At 42.1% G+C, this 21,420-nt stretch overlaps 1 protein-coding gene across 2 annotated transcripts in view; it reads right to left on the bottom strand.

The window, feature by feature from the left end:
* Window positions 1-919: 919 nt before the first annotated feature.
* LOC115048904 (metal transporter CNNM4) overlaps window positions 920-21,420 on the bottom strand; it is a 40,480-nt gene continuing 19,979 nt past the window's right edge. Inside the window, exons 5-9 of one of the 2 annotated variants that reach the window (XM_029510763.1) lie at window positions 9,052-9,133; window positions 7,472-7,485; window positions 3,055-3,231; window positions 2,501-2,620; window positions 920-2,452 (exon numbers count right to left, since the gene is read on the bottom strand). In XM_029510763.1, the coding sequence (XP_029366623.1) occupies window positions 2,360-2,452; window positions 2,501-2,620; window positions 3,055-3,231; window positions 7,472-7,485; window positions 9,052-9,133 (486 nt within the window). In that variant the 3' untranslated portion in view covers window positions 920-2,359. Of the gene's footprint in view, window positions 2,621-3,054; window positions 3,234-7,471; window positions 7,486-9,036; window positions 9,134-21,420 lie in introns of both variants that reach the window. The other variant, XM_029510762.1, reaches the window with a different exon arrangement.

The raw sequence follows: 21,420 nt of genomic DNA, 5'->3' as shown, positions 1-21,420 counted from the left end.
GGTCATTTGGCCAAAGATGAATCATCTTTGCTGCAGATGAGGACGACAGTCACGACAAGCTGACCGGTTATTTCAATACAAGAAAGACGGCCGTTGCCCGCTCAGGAAACACAGCAGACAGACAGCAGCGCCATTAAAAGAAAAACGAATCCACCATTTTTTTTTTTTTTCCCCCAGAATCCCCTCCTTTATAACCTTTACAGAGCAGATCTCCCATCTTCTTGTTGAATTCACCTGTGATCTTTGTGTTTTAAACGAGGGGGGGGGACCAAAATGAAACAATACTGACAATGAAGGTGAGGAAAACTGTGAGACTAAACATGAGAAGTCCTGCAGGGCATTCTGGGATCTGTAGTCGTTAGTATATAAACCCATTTCTACTGGTCGGTTCTGCAGTAAAAATAAATGCATAAACACAAAACAAAGCAGCCTTTTCTGTTTGACTTTAAATACAAAACCTGTATGATTTATTTTTCATGTCAATTAATCTGTCAGACTCCACCGTGGTTCTTCGTGAAATCAGGCGAGGAAAAATGTCACACAAGATTTGAGAGTTTTGGGATGAATTTCACCTTTAAAATCTGCTCAGAGCGTACAGTAAAATATAACCGGAGTGTGTGCGGTCCTCTGAACAACATGCTTTGTGATAACTGTACAATTTTACAACACACTTTCAGATGACACTGACACCAACGCGTTTGGCTACAGAAAGGAAAACAACAATAAATGTTTAAGTTGCTGTTCAGTAAGATAAAGTGACCCTTCCCCGAGATCTGATTAAAAAAATAAGAAAGAAACCCAAACATAAGCACTGAACACAAAGGAAATGTTTAACATGTAAAATCCCACAATGAGAGAAAAACAAACCATTATTTCTTTGCCCCATTATTGACCAAAAAAAAAAAAAAAAAAACCACACACACACACACACACACACACGCCCACACACACATGAAACTAAATAAATAAAGTCTCAGATTTCTTATAGTATTTTCTAGTCAGGAGGTGATCAAGCTTCCCTCTTTTGGTTTTTCGGTTCCCACCAAGTCTGGTGATGGCCATTTTGGTCACATACATACATACAAACAAACAAACACAAACATTAGACAAGCCACTCTCTCTTCTGAAGCAGGAAAGGACTCGCTCTGAAAACCTCGGAGCCGTCAAACATCCTCAGCTCTGTGAAAACGGATTCCGACACGACTGGATCCAGCGCGAAACGCTTCCCAGGGAGGAGGCTGCCGCAGTTAACGTACCCTACACATTTCATTGAAAACATTCATCGTAATCATCGCTGATTGTCTAAATCACAATACAGACTGGCTGTCTATCGGCACTGAATCTCTTGAACAACTCTGGGATAAAGGCTGTGGGCTACTTTACTGCTTCTGACCAGGATATGCACATTCATACCCTCCGGCCTCCACAAGAGAGGAAGTAAAAAGCCAAAACAAAAGAGAAAAGAGTCAGTAGGAGTTTCGTGTGTCCGTCTCACACAGGTTTGTATCAATAAATATCTCACTAAAAATTTCTACGGATCATATATTACTTTGTTGGAACTCCGCTGACATGCTCGGGTCTTTGTCTTCTAGCTGTACGGATGTGGAGGAGATGCAGGTTGCTACACATGCAGCGACGGGTTGGTTTGCGACTTTTGACTGCACTTGAATGTAAGTACTGGAAGAAGGGGGCGGGTGGTGGTGGTGGTGGTGGTGGTGGGGGGGGGGTCTCCCTGAGTCTCTGATTAGGGACAGTGAACTGGAAGCGCACACACACACACACACACACACACAAACGCACAGATTTAAAAACACACACACACACACACATTTAAAAACACACACACGGGGAGGAAACTTTGCTCATCGATGATGTAAATGGATGAGAGGGAGGAGCTTTCTGGTCCAAACAAGCAGGTCCTTCAGATCTTTGTTGTCAGTTAATATGTAGGGAGCATGTGCACACACACAGACACACACAGACACATTCATACACACACACACACACACATACACGCAGGTATTCCTTGCTTTCAATGAACTACGTGACTTTTGGGTTTGTGGTGCTTGTTTATATGAATGAAAAGTGGCGGCAATTTCCCACAATACACTTTGGTATGTCAGTGTGTGCATGTGTGTTTTGTTTAACGTTTGCATATGCACACAATGTGCATGCACATGGCTTGTCTCTTTAGGCCTGGCATGTCACTCACATCTTCTCTCTCTCTCACACACACACACACACACACACACACACACACACACACACACACACACTCCTCCCCTCCCCAGCATACATCCGAGCGTAGTAGTGCATGCGTGCAAACGTAGGAGTATGAAGGATGGAAGGGGGCGGGGGGTCAGATGCTGTTTCCCAGCTGACTGTGGTGATTGGCCGTGTGTGGCGAGTTCTGCTCATTGAGGAGGAGAAGCGTCGTCTCGTCCGGTCCGTTCTCTGTTGGGGTGGAGTCCGCGCCCAGCTCTGTGATGGTGGTGTTGGCGGTGGTGGCGGGAGGAGTGGTCTGGTCCAGGCGGGTCGTGTTGTTGCCGCTCTCTGGGGACTGAGGTGTGCTGTCCAGACGGGACGCAATCAGGCCGTTCTGGTACTGAGCCCGTGTGATCTGAGGGAGGGAGCGGGGAGATCCTCATTTTACACATTTTCACAGCTTTATCTGAAGTGTTAAAGAAGATGCCTCTGCTTCTAAGAAGTGATTCATCTCAGTGTAGTAACAACAGTATCAGCTTCTGATTGGCTGACTGTTTTCTGAGAGATCGCAGTCAGGCTGGTGTGGTTAGCTGTGACATCACAAAGTTAAAGAAGTCCTGACGGCTGGTTTTAAGGTTCAGTTTCTGAACGCAGTCCGAGTTCTTTAATGGAACAGATATAAACCTATAATCTGCTTCAAAATAAAAAAAAAAAAACAAGACACTGAGGTATCCCTTTATTCAATGTGGGACCTTTAAACCTCCAGTGCAGCTGACAAATGTCAGTTTGATCCCTTTAAATTTAATCCCACAGCACAGTAACCACACAGGCGAGCTCGTTATGACCAACCTTGACAAACTGCAGGTCTGAGAGGGCCCGGACGTAGAAGTCGGGCGTGTACTGCTGCAGGGGGACGCTGTTGTTGAGCTGGCTGTTGCTGCCGCTGATGGAGAGACACTCAGTCCGGTCTGTTCCACTCAGAGATGCCGTTCGGTTCAACCCGCTGAGATGTGACGGCGAACGAAACTCTGCAAACATCCACACACACACCAACACACAGAGGAAATGTTATTCCCGGCTCCTGTTAGCAGTTAAAACACAAAGCTGTGTGAGGATGCTCTTAACAGGCCACACAGAATTGTTTGGTTTGACTCTACTATGATGCAACCACAGATCAATGAAAGACCTCGGAGAGCACAAGATGCAGTGTCGGGACAAATGCAGGTTTATAATGGATGCCAACGACCAACCAGTGACGCACAAGGCATGAATAATGCTCGAGATGACAACGGTAACGACTAAATTGTGAATCCGTCCTAGTGAGACAGACAGAGGATAGAAAAGCCAAAGTCAGAAGGTCCTGACAATTTTTACTCCCCTGTGTTTCAGGAAGACATCAGCACCGTGTGGCCCGACTTGCATGCAGAGCCAGTGACTCACAAAATTTTCCTAATAATGACTCAAATAATAATTTGAGTTCAGGTTGTTAAGGATTCTAGTTAAATCTGTAGGATTACGTCAGCCAAACGTCTCAGTCTTTTCTTCGTTAGTATTTTCAAATACTAAAGAAGAATAGTGACCCAAACACCTAGAGCAAAGTTTTTAACCTTTTAACACCTTCTGCTTAACTGCCACATCACTGTTAATGTTGGTACGTGTATAAACAGATAATAAATAAAAATGTAGGAAAACAGAAGTCACAGATTCGTCATTAGTCATGTCTATTACACGAGTGGATTTTTAGCTATTTTTAGCATGTTATGAATGCTAAAGGGAGGAGTAACAATTCATTATAATAAATACTGTAAACAAGTGAAAACACGCTCAGACAAAAGCCTGCAGGACGTGATTGTGATGTAGAAATCCAGACGCTGATATTACGAGGAACGTTATGAATCCACAGGAACACAGAGAATGACTCCAATCGACAAATAGGACTTTTATCTCTTTATATTTTTTTTTCGTTACATTTAGCATTTTTCTTTTTTCCCCCCACTATCAATTCATCTGCCAAATATTTTCTTATTTAATCCACTCATTTCTTTAAAAGGCTCTCACAGCAATTAGCGCCAATATTAGGAGGCGTGCTGCTCCGTTTGCTTGACAACATCACTGTGTGTTAAAAGGTCAAAGCTCCAGCTGTGAGAATACGCTCATTTTCAGGGTTTTAAAGGAGGACAGCATCCAAGATAATGAAGCCTGAGCTAAGAAATGGTCCAATCAAATCAGCAAGCAGGTTAAATGTAACACTGTTGTACTCATGGACATAGTTAAGAAACGTAAAAAAAATAAATATATCATAATAAACTACTAACTAAGTAAGCAAAAAACTTGTGGTTAGTGATTTTCCACCTCGGCTCGGACAAACTCTGAGACTACCATGACTAACGTTCATGTGCTTCATCCAGCAAACGTTTGAGTTTTAATTGTGACATGCTGCTTTCATCCAGACACAAAGGAATGTGTCTCATACACGCACACACACACACACACACAGTTTGCACACAGGCTTTTTTTTTTTTCAGCCCTGAGTTATTACCGGTAGGTGTGTGTCTTCCAGCAGCGGGCCGCAGTGAGTCATAGGACACTGTTTTACCTGGACATGTCAACTTCATTAGCATTCAAGAAATTCAGCTCGCTAGTTAATCTTGGATATCAACGGCTCATTTTCTTAGTTAGTGGTTAGATATCACTTAGTCGTGAAGGAATCTTTATTATTTAGATATTCGAGGCTGTTAAGATCCAGCAGGAAGCTTTTCTTTAAGACTGATCCTTTCGCGTACATCTTAAAAACAGTGACTCACAAAAAAAACCCTCCACGCTTATTTTGTCTGGTTCTGTGGGAGTCTGTCCCAACTTTACCAAGAACCGCTCAAAGTGGGCTCTGTTCAATATGTAAAGTGCTTTCGTATCATTTGGCACGAAATAAAATAGGATTCATGTCCTGTCCTGTTTATGTCGTCTACACTTTACTCAGATAAATGAAGACAACCTTTCTGTGGACTAAAACCGAAACATATGAATTATTAAATAAAGTGCATTTCACTGTTTATGTGTCTCTGGAAGTGGAAACAGAATAACACAAACAGACATTTGGATAAATCTACCCTGAGCTTCACTGATATTATGAGTTATTATTCAGATTGGAACTATTAGGGACTGAATTCAATGTATGATTCAGTATTTGCTTATTCATTAGTCTATAAATGATAAATACTATAGAATAATAAGTGAACACTTCTCACAACATAACCCATTTAATAAATGTCTACTCATTAGAAATGCTAATAGGCAGCAGTGTATTTCAGATATTTCCTTAAATTTTCTTGGCTGTGAGTTCACAGTTAAAGGAAAGTTACCTGCTGGATCATCAAGACTTCAAATATCTGCAAAGGTTTCATACAAACAGGCGAATTTGAATTTGTGATCTGGTGCTGACAGAGAGTTAGTGTCTGTAAGACTGAGCTGGATGAGGGGTCCCAGTTCCAAAACACAATCCTCAGAGAGAAGAGATATGAAGATTTTCAGTCAACACTGAGCCGGTACTGGGATTACACCTGGAACTGGGCTAGTGATCAAACGGAGGGAAGATATTGGCTGTGGATCTATTGTTTGGTGTGCTATTAAAGACTACAGTCTATTTCTGCAGTTAATGCCTTTAGTCTATTCCAAACTAGGGTTTATAGTATGTTGTTAAAATGAGGGACAGGACAACAACGACGAAATCAAAACCACAGGTCACATCTCAACAGCTTCATGATCTCTCCTACGGAGAAAGGAGCCACCTGAAGCCATTGGGATGCATCCAGACACATTCTGCAGAGAGCGCACTGCTGAAGTCCCAACTGGGCGCGTTGTGATGTTGTCCCATCCTTCTCTGTTTTATCTCAGAGGTGTCACATGACCATGATCTGTCCCCCATGTGTCCCGCCAGCTTAAGAGCTGTGCTGACGTCTTGGCAGATACGCTCTTTGATCATCTTTCTTACTCTGCGTCAACACGTCCTGTCAACGTCTGCATCTCTCCTGCTCTTCTGTAAATGTCAATACCTTCAATGTAAACTCTCGGTTTTAGTGTTGGCGTCATCTGCTCTTCCTGACACTCCGACGGGGACACACAGTGATTCGCATTTGCAATAAGAATATGCTAAACTTGGTCATTTGGTTACTCTGACCAAGATATTTCATACTCTGGCGTGACCTCATTAAAGATTAAGCTGATGCTCAAAAACGTTAAAAATCCATCATCGATTCTCATCTTGTCCTGAAAAGCCACAGAGATTCAGCTCACTGGCATAAAAAGTTATGAAAACACTATTTCAACGTTGGATCCATTATCAGATTTGATGGACTGATAACTTGTTTGTGCAGAGCGGGATGATTCACAGCTGAAAACTTAACATGCGAGTGCTCTCATGTGGACAAACTGTGTAATAGCCGAAACTCTTCAGCATCTCAACAACGAAACTGTCTCCTTGGACTTTTTTTCTTCTAGGTCAATATTAGAGAGTTAAGAGTTCGGAAAAAGCTGAAGTCATCCACTAACATCAGCGGTGGTTTTAATAAAAGGGGGAAACTGAGCTAAAGCTGATCACTTTACCTTCGACTGGAGTCTGAGGAGACAAACCTTTTCATGAGCAAGTGAACCGGAGCATGAACTCTGACCTACTCCTTCACTAACCGAAACACAGGTGAATAAAAGAGCGTATTTGCCAAAAAAAATGTACGGAGACATGACATGTTGTGACTATTTGTTGTCCTCAAGGGTGAACCTACACTGGATCACATGGAGGAGAAGAATGCTGCTGCACTGCATTTGGGGGACAACTCAGTCAGTGACATGACAACAGAGACCAGTCATACTGAATCAGATGTCCAAAGTCATAGTTGACGGCTCCAATGCCTAAAAAGACGTGCAAAAGCAGTTTTCTGTCCCACCCCCCCTGTGATTCTGTGTCGACTTGCCCTTGAGCAGATCTTTATTTTTCATTTTCAAAAGCCACACCTGGCGAATCAAAAGCCAGGCCCACCCACTGAAGCACCGCCCACCCCTCCGTCCATCTGGGGGAGAACCCACCCATCCTCGGTGTTAAAAAGGACCCAGACATGCCGGAGTTTACCTGGCAACCGAGAGAACAGAGAGAACCTCTTAAAGGAGAGGTGGCGAGGACGAGGCGCAGCCACTGAGAGGGGAGAAAAGGAAGGAAGGAGGAGTCAATGCAACGGGATCGAGGAGAGGGAGGGAGGGAGGGAACAGTCAGTGAGACAGTGGGAGACAGAGCTGCTTCCCGGCTGGGCGTAGGCATGACGTCAGACACAGCAAAGTGAATTTCTCTGGTGCTTTTTTTTTTTTGCGACTGAGCTGTTGGATGAAAGAGGGAGCTTAAGTTCACACATCCCTCTCTCCACCTGAAGCACCTGGAGGAGGAAGCTGCTGGGCGTTAAGATGAAGAAGAGATTTGAACAAAAAGGAAAGAGCGATGCTGGGATCTTTTCACTCCTGCACCTGCAGCCCAAAGCCAATAAAACAAGTTTCTGCACTAAACTACCAAAATTATCCTTTTTTTTTTCTTTTTTTAATATCTGATTCAAGACCTCTCCAATGATACATGTTTAAACATCAGCAACTCAAATTTAAGGTTTAATCAGTAATTGTCCAAATGAAGAACAATAAATTTAACAAACGTCACCGTAACACATGAAGAGGAGAGAGTGAGTTATGATAACATCTAAGTGGATCTGAGTGGATTCAGGCATATCCAGATTCATCATTAGCTCTGATATTGTTTGATTAACAGATTTGATTCAGAGATGTTAGATTGGTTAGAAAATGTTAATATTCATCCGCTAACAGAAATATCTCTTATTGGTGCAGGAGATTTTGATTGAATCCGTTTTTATGACTTTATTATGATGTCGCTGCTCTTCTTAACTTCAGCTACTTCACTGTGCATCGTGCCTCTGCTGCTGATGTCTGTTCAGGATGATAACATTTTAGATCACGTATTATTATCCTTGACCTGAGTTATGCAGGTCAGGTTTAGACAGTTTGTTCTGGCTTTGTTTCTAAGTGGGTCTGAGAGATCAGGCCTCTATCGGACTCATACGAAGTGGTCCGATCCCAGCACAGCAGGAAAGAAAGAGAAGCAGAGCTCAAAAAGAGATGTGAGTGAAAAGATGAGAGGACAAATGAATGACAACAACAGAAACAGCCACAAAAAAAAAAGAGTGACCTTTACATCGAAGTAAGAGAAAGCACTTGTGTTGAAAGAGGAGTTCAAAGGTCATCAACAGATGAGATTTCCCCTCTACCTCCCCCCGTCCAACAAACCTTTTCTCTTTCTGCTCTGAGCCAGAGGCTCCGGGTGCATTAGAGACGTGTGTGTCGCTCAGTCTTTACCACAAGTTCATCAGATGAAAGTGGGAATTCAGTCTTAAAATGGAACATTAGACCCAATTCTGCTGATTATTTCATACGAGTAAAGACCAGAGCAACCAGACAAAAAAAAAAGCATTTAAGTTTCATTTAAATTGGACTAGTTTCTGAAAAATAATGGTCAGAATCTTATTGAAGTTAAGCTTTAATGTGGGTTAATTGTTGGTCTCTGTCTGTCTCTGTGTGTTGGCCCTGTGATGGACTGCTGACCTGTGCAGGGTGACCCCGCCCCTCGCCAGATAATAGACAGATAACCAGTAGAAGATGAATAGATGAACAAATGAATGAATGAATATTATTCTCCTAGAAAACAGTCTAACATTCAGCCACTTGGTGGCAGCAGACACTTTTAGTTTGCAGAAAAGGAGAGGTGAGGAGAGGACGTTAAAGACTCACCCAGTGTGGGAGCACTGAGGGCCATGACACCGTAGAAAGAGAAAGGCCCGGTCTCAAACTTCATGTTCTCGTTCCCGGCCTCCACTTCCACTCGTCCCTGAAAGAGATGAACATGTTGATGATGGTGATGAAGTACTGTACAGTAAAATCAAAGAATGGACAGCAGCTGTTAGTGTATCCACCCAAAACTGAAGCAGACGTTTTGTGCGTTTCACTTTTTTTTTTTTTTTTTTTTAAACTTACTTTTGTTGGGGCGCGGACCGTAGTTACAATTTTATGTGACCCAAAAACAATTCAATAGATTTTTTAAAATGATGAAAAATATCAGAATTTCTTCAGATGTGGTGGTCGAAAGTCAAAAGTCCTAATTTATTTATGTACTGTGTTTCAGTTTAATACCATCAGATATTATCAAATCTTGATATTTGACAATTTATTCTTATAAAATAACAAATAATTATTTCATTTTTTTCCTGTTCTTCATCATCTGGGTCTGAAACAGCTTTGTAACCCTGACTTTCAGGTTTTTATGTAATTACACTACTTGGCCTCTAGTGGGCATAATAATCTCAGCTCAGGAAAGATGACAGAAGCCATCGATCATTACACGAGTTTATTTTAACACAATAGTGTGACGAGTTTGAAAGGAGACGAGAGGCTGGAGATTGACAGTGTGAGGGATGAGTGAGGCAGAGGTGGCTCGTCGAAAAATTAAACCAAGGCTGCAAAGATATAAAGTGGGATATGGAGGGATGAGCGGGCAGGGTGGTGGAGCATGGGGACGGGGGAGGGACAGAGGGGGGACCAGGGGGTGAAGGAGGCCCCTGTGTTACTACAGAGCGTTGGACCGAGTTGGCCCGCTGGAATGTGTGAACTGCAGCAACAACACAGCACAGTTAATCCACATTGTCATCCCTCCTTCACTCCTTCCCTATCTGTCCTACCCCCCCCACCCACCCACCCACCCACCCCCTCCGGGGCTGATGGGAGCAGAACAGGTGGTAAAATAAAAGAGAGGGCAGAGAAGACAGTGTGGAGAGCTCGTTGCATCTAATGTAAGAGAGAAGTGAGTTGCATCTCTGCAGCTATCTTTTTATCACTTTTTCTATTTATCCATCCATCCATCTCAGTTCACGCTTAATATAGCACCAATTCATCTTTTTTTTTTTTTAAATCACGATTCTGCGAAAGGTCATCAGTAAGAAATGGAGAATTTTCAAGGTTAAACAGCTTTTATTTGTTTTACTCTGCTGCCTGTGAACTCAGCAGGCAGATTTAATTTATTCAAACTCACAGATCATTAACAAACACAGATCTTGAACTCAGCATCCAGTAGAAACCCTCACATTTTATATTAACAGACCAATGTACTGTGCGTTTCTTTTTTAATGTGTCCTGGGTTCAACTGACGAGCGCAAACATTTACCAACATGAACGACCTGATGAAACTATTCCCCTTCGTGCTATTTCAGGGCACATGCCAATTTAGAAACCTGGCATTGGGGAGTGGGTGGTGGTGGTGGTGGTGGTGGTGGGTGTATCTGTCACTGAAGTTACCAAGTGGGCCGCTCCCATCACAGACGCTGTGCTGAATTAAGTTCACATCTCCCCGCGGCTCAGCAGCGAGAGCTCCACAACCAATGTCAACACCGATCAGAGCCACACTGATCTACTGCTTAATCTGAAACTGCAGCTTCCATTAAAGCTCAGAAAAGGCTGTTTGGCTGATTTATCTTTCTCATACAGAACAAATTTGGACAAATTCCCCACTTCTCTGCATGATATGGTTTTGAGGTCCCTGCTAGGTTTTAACTTTACAGGCACTGACAGATTGTGGTGGATTTCGGGGTTCAATATCTCCCCCGAGGACCCTTTGGGACTGAGGAAGTTGGGGATCAAACACCTGGCTTTCCAATCAGTCAATGACACGCTCCACATCCTGACAAAACACAATCTGTAGAAACAACTGTGGCATCATGAAGATTTCTATGAAAGAAATTAAGTGACAAGCTGTGAAAAAACAGAAGCTGAATGTTGAGCTTAAGCTTCCTAGTTTAGCAACATTCAAAGGATGCTAATAACGTCACCGTGTCAATATGCTACAGTAAACAACAGCGTAGTTCTGCTGTTTTTTTTTTTCCTGTGCAAACACATTTTTCCTAATGAGGGCACTCCTTCCACCTGTCAGCAGCCTTTCCTGTCTTTCTACTCTAAAAAGTACATTTTCTGGGCATGAATGTCTTTGCTGCAACGCACCAATCCAAATTCATTCAGTTACACAACTTCGCACCTGTGACCGCCGGCTTCTGCCTTTGGCTGCTGACTAATCCCGGGCTTCACTCAAGGACGATTTGCTGCTGAAAGAGGAGTGGACATAACCTCCAACCCTTTTCTGACATCTCTACTTTAACAAAAAGTGACACAATAATACTTGAATGCCCTTTAGCCTGGTCAGTTTTCTTTTTTTAAATCCTGTAGTTCTCCAACAATTAGGGCCGCCCAGTCAAGTATGGAAGCCTTACAGCAGTGTCACTTTGTCATTTGACCCTTAATGCAAAAGGTTAAACCTTCCTGGCTCTGTTGCCGGCTTTCTGCAACTTAAAGTGTATGAGCAGATTTGGAAAGATGCTAATCACCTCTCAACATATGGCGTGTATGCGACCATCAGCCGAGGTCAAATAGTAAGCCAAGAACACGTGTGCATGCACATACAGAAAAACACAAATGCTGGGCACTCTAGCTGCAGCTGTCCACACTTCGGCCCGGCTGGTGTTTAATATAGAGGGAGGCACGGGGTGGAGAGAAAGAATAGAAACAAGGGGAGGCGGCGGACAGCAGTGAGAGGTGTAACGAATGTCGGTGCTCCAGTCAGACCTGTTCTCCCAGATCTGCACAGGACAGCCTACCAACAAATACACCACACCAGCATTCAGGTTTTACTGGAGACCAGGCCTTGAAGGTATTTGTGGTCATACTGTATTACACAGAACAAACCCTTAATCATTTTAATCTTACATCAGAAATAACTAGAACGGGACACTGACATCTGAACGTCCTTCTATAAAACCTCTGCTAAACTTGAACCTCCTGATGATGTGAGACAGTCAGCAGATTGAGAAATAACACTGACTTTATATTTTCAGACTTTATATCTTCCTCAGTATCACCACCACGACACTGAAGGGTGCGCTGGTGCAAAATCCAGCACAAATATAATCAAGTCACAAACTTTCAAGCCACACTTGAAAGAGAGAGCGTACTTTGTCACATTCTTCCAATCGGAGTGGAGCACCATTTGAATGAAAACATGGAGATATTTCCAGAGTGGCCAACTATACCTGTTTAAACAGGTGTAAAGTTAAGAAAATGAACGATGGCTCAGCCATAAAACGCTAAATAAGAAGCCCACACTGGTTTTAATATTTTACTCTGCCTGGAAATAAACTAGGTTTCATAAAAAGATTAATATACAAATTAATATAGAATATATATTATTTTATGTGATCATGTCAGAAAGTGTTAAATAATATATTTGAAACGTTAAGCATGAAAAAGGGGGCTAATGCTGCTCTTCATACCAAAATGACGGTGATATTTTTGTGTGTATGTGTGTGTTTAGTTTTCAACACGGTTTCTTTGTCCATTATTTTTAATACTTGTGAAAACAAACACACAAAAATAAACCCGAGAGCACAGTTGTCCTGACAAAAACACACAATCTTCAGTTCAAGAGAGTAGAGGACAAAAGTGATGATGAGGAGGAGTAATAAACCTCTGAATGCACGGTACTTTGGCATCATTAAAGCAGAACAGCATACACTCACTTCCTAACTGAAGTTCAGGAAGTGTGTGTGCGTGTGTGTGTGCCTGTATGTTCCTGGTTGTGTGTGGGTCGTGCGCAGTAGGTGGTTCTTAGCCAAAGTTCAAGTCTGTATGTTATGACTCATTGGCAACGTGAGCGAGAACTTCATGTCCTCACTTAGGTCTCTATCCATCAAACTGACACACACTGAGGTACTGATGTATGCCGGTCCAACAGCTTTTAAAACACTGCCCTCTTTGTGACCCTGACTGATTAATTATACTCAACTCTCACTGCTGGGGACGAGGCACGTTTTTCTGAGGAGGCCATGGAAGAACCTCAGTGGAGTAGTAGACCAAGTCTGAGCATTGGAGGCAGGCTGAAACTTTAAGTGCTCATCCATCTGTATCTCTTGATTGTGAACTTGCTGAAATCTGCTATCAGGCAGGTTTTCAACAAACAGAAACCACTTTCTCTGGAGGTGAGACCGACGTTTAACCCGTCAAAAAAGTTGTTTTGTAAAACAGGATGTACGTTCACAGCATCTCTTCGGGTAACAACAGGGATCACCGTGCTCGGGACTGCTTGTTCACATCAAAACTCGACAACAATACAAGACAACAAAATTTCACTTTAACTTGGATGATCACAGCGTAGTCACCACTTCCCTGAGCTCCCATAGTTCATGGCAAAAACAAGAGCTGTCTTCTGACACGGGAAGAGTAAAGACATGGCAGCATCTGCTAATAAAGGTGAAGAGATTTTTTCCTAAATTGGTTTGTTTTCTTTACTGCCAAACACTGCCTGATGTAAAGTCTGCGGCAACTAAAATCAGCAGCACAACTCATTTATTCCAGCAACATTCACTACAGCAGCTGTAAAACACCTGCGAAACAGCAGAAAACAGTCAGAAAACAAACAGAAAGAGTCATTTTTTCATTTAATTTCATTTCTTTTTTTGTCTGTTGAAGGTTGTTTTGAAGAAGAAAAAAATAAAACATAACTGACAGACGCAGTGCAGCTCCAGCTACGGTGGGAATTTACTGCTCGTTATTGACTTCTAGCTGAATAACTGATCAACGCGATCACATCAGATCACATCAGTACAACAACAAGGTCACGGTTTCTTCTGAAGGTCTGCATTTGGAGCGCGTCAGCTGTGAAGCAGTCACAGCTGACCAGAAACGACAGAGACAAGCAGGTCCGAAATAAATCCAAGATTAAATTTCTTTTTGTTGGAGTGAACAGATTTAGACCTGATGCTGGTCTCCCGGTTGGCGCGGTGAGGTGGAGGAACTCATGTGACACAGTTACAGGAAATAACTTTTTCAACTTTCTGGCAATAATCAGACCGTTTGCTTTCGTGGCATGGATGCCCATTCAATTCTGGCTTTGTTGAGGGTTTTAGTGTGATGAAACTGAGCATGAATTGATGGAGAATAAGTTTCAAAGGAAAAATGAACACATGCTGCCCTGTGTGTTTGTGTGTATGTGTGTAACTGTAGCAGGCCCCTGCAGACTGTAATAGGTTTGTTAATAACTTATAACGGCACCAGCAGGAGGCCTCATCGTGCGTGCATGCATGTATTTTTGAGAGATTGTGGTTATGCGTGTGTGACAGTGTTCAACCAGCCTCAGTGCTCAGTGGTTTGGAACCATGTGTTTGTTATGAAGTGAACTACTGACTTTAGTTAATGCTTGATTTGCACACACACACACACACACACACACACACACACACACACACACAATCTTCCTTCTTTTAAGTCGAAGCTAATCATCTCTTTTATTCTCGCAGGACAGACATTTTTCCAGTTCTGGTTCACAACAGGAAGAGCAGCACACAAATAAGTTGTGACGTTGCCATACAGGAATGTGACCACAACAACAGCGTTTGTTTGTAGAATTGACTGCCAGACAGAAATAAACTAGGAACAATGAGAATTATTGATCCATTGCTACAGCTTCTTGGAATAACTTTGATAACTGATTGTTTCGACCATGTGAGGGCAGTAGAAACAGGTTGTGAACACAAAACTGACATAGGGAAGTTGATACAACTTGTTAGAAAACAGTTATTTGCAGAGTAGATTTACAAAATAAGGCCATTGCTGACTTAAAGTCATGTCGGCCTATTTTTGGTCTCCACCAGCTCCTGACGGAAATATCTGACTGTTCAGCTGCTACAGGCTCCACTATGTGAACCAGCAGGTCGCTAACAGTGTTTCCAGGAGCCCGAGCACAGAAGGACTGAAAGCGACTGTGTGATTCTGGCTCACGGTCACATCTTTGGACTTTGGGAGAAATCCACAGCGCCCAGTAACTCATGTAGAAAGCTTAGGCAAAGAAAAGCAGAACCGTTCCGCTGTGTGGTCCTCATGTGTTCATCAAAAAGACAAAAAATTCTTCAAACACGAAAAAAAAGAAAAACAAACAAACAAACAAACAAACAAAAAAAAAAAAGACCAGCTGGAGCGGAACAAACTCATAATAGCACCAACCCATCATCCATTAGCCAAATCATGACAGGAGGGAGCAGACTACACCCTGGAAACAGTACAGCAAGAAGGTTCTGGGTTCAAACCCTAAAACCTGAGGCCTTTCTGTTGAAGAGTTAGTTTTACTGTAAAGTCACAGCGCCAACACCTAGGCCATTAATTGCTGTTTTTAAGGGTTAAGATAAATACAGCTAAATCATTTCCACTACTTCCTTCTATCATGGTATTTTATGATAAAATAAAAAATTGTCCCTGAAAAAAAATTGTCAAGTGACAAACATTCATATCTGCGCACATTTCCAGAGGCTGAAGGAACACAACAGTGATCTGACCCGGCCCGTGTGGACCGACTCGGCTCTGTGAGAATAACAGAGCATCTTTATAGTGGCATGAATCACGCTGGTCATAAACAAACAGCCTGTCTGCTGACAGTCTAGATCACTACCAGGGAAGCAAACAGACACACACACACAAAAACATACACAGACGCTATAAAAGGAGTGGAACAAGGACAATTAATTATCTCTATCTGGGGTTTTTACTTCAAATGAATCTACTAGATTCCCACAAATCAGATGTACACACACACACACAATCCTGGAAGTCTGGCGGGATGGCCTTGCGATAGATTATATCTTAAATAGTTCAATGGAGTTCGGTCACACTTGCTTGAGACTAATGCGTCACAATCACAAACATGTTTTTTTTTTCCCTCCATCAAGAAGCTGTTGTGACACGTCAAAAATAACTAACTGTCAAATTAAAACAACTTTTCTGCACCTTTCCTTCTCAGTTTGTTTCCAAACTCTCACTCCTGGAATGTAATTTTGTTTAGAGGACAAATATGAACAGCACACAACACAAACTCGGCCAGTTTCAGCCTGAGACTCATCACAGGAGATTTCTTAGGAAATGTAGAATTCAGTAAACAGCCCGCAGCATCAGTTCAGGATCTAATGTAAACTTTAAGTGTTTAGAAATGGAAACATAGGGGCCATGTGTCTTTAGATAGTTCTCCAGGACCATATTTTACCTGTTAGACTTACTCTGCTTCCCTTGACAAAAAGCAAAAGGGGATTTTCACCTGAGCTTTTGAATTACAGCAAAAAAAAAAAAAAAACTTGCAAGTTTTGTTGAGCAGAAAAATCAACACAATCTCCAGAAATAAAAAGCTAAGGCTGTAAACCAAATACACCACCATCCCATCACATTCAGCCATGGCCGCTGTTTTTAAAGAGACATTACTGCTTTAAGAAATCACAACACAGAATGATGTCGCAGAATAAAATGTGAAAATGTCTTTGAGATTGTGTTAACCACAGATCTCATTTGAGTCACCTAACCTAAAAGCCATTCAAAAAAGCCATAGTGAGCTTGTTTAGACATCATCTAAATGCAAACCGAAGCAAAAGCAGCATTTTGGATAATGAAAACAGAGTGAAATATTGTTTTAGCTGTTTTTGAAGAGGTGATTTTCCACACATCGCCCTTTCTTCCCAGCTGCATCTTTTCCTTCACAAAGCAACGGTGGAAAATTCTCCCCCCCCTCCGGTGCGCCGAAACTAAATGCCTCTCCTTCCAGAAAGGTCTCAGAGGATTACACCACATGTGGGGTCTCCGCAGCAGCCTCGATATCCGGCCTCCCACGGGGGGAAAAATTCTCGCTGAGACGAACGGCGGGAGAGAAAGCCGAAATAGATCCCAAGATTACTCAACTGAGGTAATGACTGTTTGGAGGCAATGACATAACCGACGTGTGGGAAATAAATGTGAACGAAAGAGCGAGATTGAGACAGTGGAACATAATTTTCCCACCCAACGGGATTTGAATGCACGTGTACATGTACACAGAGCGGATATTGCAGGTGTGCAAAGACAGTGTCGGTGATTTTTGTGTTTACAGTGTGTGAACTTACACTGGGGGACAGAAGCTCTCAGGTTAAAGTGTGTGTGTGTGTGTTTGTGATTAGTGTACTGACAGCTGACTAACACCAGGCGAGTATGTCCCCCCCCACCACCACCAGTAGTATCTTATATAAAGAGGATCAATTAGTGAAGAGCAGGTCCTTTAGGATCTGAGAGACCTGCTGCTGCCCTCCGTCACCCACTCAGCCCAAGCTCACATCTGTCTGAGTTCCTGCCACAAGGAAAATTACACAAGAAGTCATATTCATCTTCTCTAGCTCTACTGTTGTCTTAAAAATAGGATTTGTATCAGCGTTTGTAACGTTTCACCGACAGTAGACATACAAATATTCAACAAACAGTGAAGCACTTAAGGTGAGGGTTAATAAAACAGCTGAATCTCAACTGAGGAAAGCAGATAAGCAGATTATCCAAAGGAAATTATAACTGTTGCTCATAATTTACTGGGGTGGGAATCTTTTACTGTCTCACGATTCGATTCGATTCAGACTTTTGGGGCTACAATTAGGTTGAAAATCGATTTTTGATTCAAATCAATTCGATTCATAATGATTCCTGCTTCAGTCTTTTTAACATTTATTAAGTTTTAAACATTTAAACAGAGACTAGACCAGAGATGGGACCTCCCCAGAGACTAGACGAGACTCCGGACCCCCTCTCAAAGACTAGAATGGACCTCTGCAGAGAAGAGGCTAGACGGGATGAGAGACCGGATCCCGGTCTTTTTTTCTTTTTTTTTTCGGAATAAAAAGGAACGTATCTGTCGGGAAAATTCTCAGAGGGGGTCACTAATAATGCACGCCCCCCACCAGTGAAGCAGCCATCGGAGTGCTAAGTGTGAAATCAGATGAATCACTAACTGAGCTCAACACAAAGAGGTTGACCATCATGTACTTCAATGGAGATGCCAGTAATGGGTGGAAACCCAAAGAGCATGGGGAGAGAAGAAATGAAAAAGTTTACAGTGGATTTGATATTGCCAACAAAGTTGTGGAACGTATGTTTCATTGTTTTATTCTTATGTTTTTGCTTAAACATGTGGAAGTTATAACAGTTATAACTGAAGACATTGTCTATATTTCATTACTTAAAACTCTGTGGTGACGTCAGGACGTCCCACATGCAAAATGGAGGCAGAGAGCCTGCAGATTTGTTGTATTTTATTTATTTTTTTATCGATTTTGGGACATTTTAAATCGATTCTGAATCGTAGTACAGCTTTGCTAATGCCCGTACACCCAGACATACTTTGAACTAAAGGCTAATCAGCATGGCAACAAGCTCATAAAATATAAATACTAATGTAGCTGCTTTCACTTTCACCACCGTAGTTTAATATTGGAATACCAATCAGTATTTTTCCATGAAAGAAGAAGGTGAAAACTGATATTTATATAGATGATATGAATCAATAGCTATCTTGTTTGTGTCCACTCAGGGATGGACTGTTTGTGGGTATATTGGTATGCTAATATGTTCAATCATGAACACACTCATCAGAAGTTGCTTCAGATCCTCGCTGATGTTCGCCTATAAGCTATTTAAATCGTGTTATAGACACTTCAGTTGTTTATGTGACTCCACCATTAACACCCCACACCCTCTACCCTCTTTCTCTCTGGATCCTCAGAAGGAGTAAATATTTGGTCAAACCAGATATCCTGATTACTACCTCATCTCAGAACACCGGGTGCTTGTGATCAATAGCTATGCAAACAGTTCGTTAGTGAGGACATACTGTAATTCACCATGTTTTAAACTGATATTTCACAACTTTAAAAACAACACAGCCACCTTATCAGTCCAGAGGTGGCGAGACTTTAAAAAGAGTTTGGTTCAGGTTTGACTTTCTCCTCCTCCAGTCTGGCGCTGCACCAAAAATGGCTCTATAAACCCTTAAAGTAGTCTACTCTCCTCGTTTAATTTACTTTTGTTGTTGGTATAATAATGTGCCGAATTTGTACCTTCTCTTGGCTGCCTAGTCTCAGTATCTGTAAATTCATCTCCACCATCTGCTTTCCGTTGTGTAATCGATGTGAGCAGCATTCTCTATCTTGATAGTCTTACACTCTGTCAAACCACAACTTGGGCAAAGTTGGCTTTGAAGATTTAGCAAAGATTCAATCATAAGTAAATCATTATCTGTCTTACTTTACAGCATTTGGTGCTCAAACATTATAAGAGAGACAGAGATAGAGACTGTTGTTGCCTTGTAGTGAACATTATAAAGAGAAATATAAGAGTAAAACTCTTTTAAACATATCTGTCATCTGTGGGAAAAAAGTGTGGCCAGGCCGAGGTATGTGAGCAGGAAGAGCACTGGTTTATCCTTGGTTTTTATTTCATAGCTCACGGTGACATGAGTTGGAGGAGGGAATGTTTCTTGCTCTGGTCTTGATAATGTCACACACACAAAACACTGCTGGGCCTGTGAATCACCAAACAGGTCACACACACACACACACACACACACACACACACACACACACACACACACACACACACACACACACACACACACACACACACACACACACACACACACACACACACACACACACACACACACACACACAGTGGCAACAGAAAACAGCAGAAGATCAAGGCAGCCTATTGTCATGACACACAAACCGATGAAACCAACCATCCAATTTGATGCAACTGTGTCTCTGCATGTGCTGGTTTTGTTGGTACTGTTGTAGTTTTTGAGCTTTGTCAAATGTTTTAGTCACAATGTGACTACTTGGCTTCCCATTGCTCTAATTATCATTAGGAATAGTTTCCCTGCTGGATTCTTTTTGCAGCTTGTCTTGCATTTCACTTTACGTCATTGCTTTGCCTTATAATGTATTGTTATAGATCCAAATAAATAAATAAAACCACAGATAAGAGGACAATGGCGTTTATACTGATAAAAGCTATTGCTAAAGGTTTTGTTTGTTTTTTTTTTAAAGAATAAAGATGTGAATCTTTCGGGGACATTCAGATGTTGTTTTAAGGGGATGCGCCACTCTTGTAAGTTGAACAGTAATTGGAAGAAATGAGTGATACCTTTGAAAATGAAAATACACCTATGAGTTGAAACGTCTCTAGAAAATGAGGATAAGTGAAAAGTCAATTCAATGGTTCTGTTAATTTTGTTCCTGAACAATAATTTTTTGTTGAGAAATGTTTCGGTGACTCAACTTAAATTGAAAGCTGGAAACTGAAGATCATGAAAAGTAAATACCAACACTGCCTGCTTTATCAACATTTTTGGGACCCCTGTAGGCCCGGTGCTGTGTACGACGCCTACCACCATCTGTCACAGGCTGCAGTCGCAGCCGCATCGTGAACAACGGGGCAGACCTCATTGCTGCTAAGCTCCAGAAACACTTGGTTGGGCAATGACTTGACAGGTGGAGAGGAGAGGAAGAGGAGGAGGAGGAGGTAAGGGTCAAAGAAAGGCAACAGGAAGAGTGTGTGTGTGGGTGTGTGTGTCATTGGAAGGTCAGTCTCATAATCCATGCTTCACAGTTTCTATCCCAGCATTCATGGGACAGGATGAGTTCATCGGTGAGTCAGTGAGTTGTTAAAACATACAGCAGCTAACTGGTCTTTAAAAAGGTTCTGGTACTTGGCAGTGTGTTATTATTTAAATTAGATTTTACAATTACATCCCTGTATGTCCACGTGAGAGTCTGACACGCTGCTGTTCTACGTATTTAGGAAATAATGGACCTTTACATTCTCTTCACTACTTCTCACTGGCTTTTACTGGTTCTGTCGAATGACTTGCCGGAAACTGTGACAGGTTCAAATCCCTCTTTGAAACTAAATGCAAAGGTGCCAATATTTAAGTTTTCTCTGCTGCTGTGTTTCGCTTCGAGCAGGTGGTGGTGATAGCCGTCTCATAAGCATTACTGTAGGTCGTCAGATCAGAGTGACCCATAGCAGGCTAACTCCAACAGGAGAAAAGACAAGCATTCACATTTGTATTGCTTTCCATTGCTAAAGGTGGCTGTTAGCAATGTTAAGGAACAGAGTTTGATGCTGAGCTTGTAAAAAGTCATTAACACTACAGTTAGCTATGTCACATTAGCAAAACCTTTTAGGTTATAAAGCAATTGGTAGCGACGTGTATTTGAATATCTACATTTCCATGAGAACTGGGCAATC

Source organism: Echeneis naucrates, chromosome 9 (assembly GCF_900963305.1).
Source record: "Echeneis naucrates chromosome 9, fEcheNa1.1, whole genome shotgun sequence".
In the NCBI taxonomy this organism is placed as follows: domain Eukaryota; kingdom Metazoa; phylum Chordata; class Actinopteri; order Carangiformes; family Echeneidae; genus Echeneis; species Echeneis naucrates.
The sequence above is the reverse complement of the archived record's forward strand: the minus strand, read 5'-3'. Positions and strand labels throughout refer to the sequence as shown.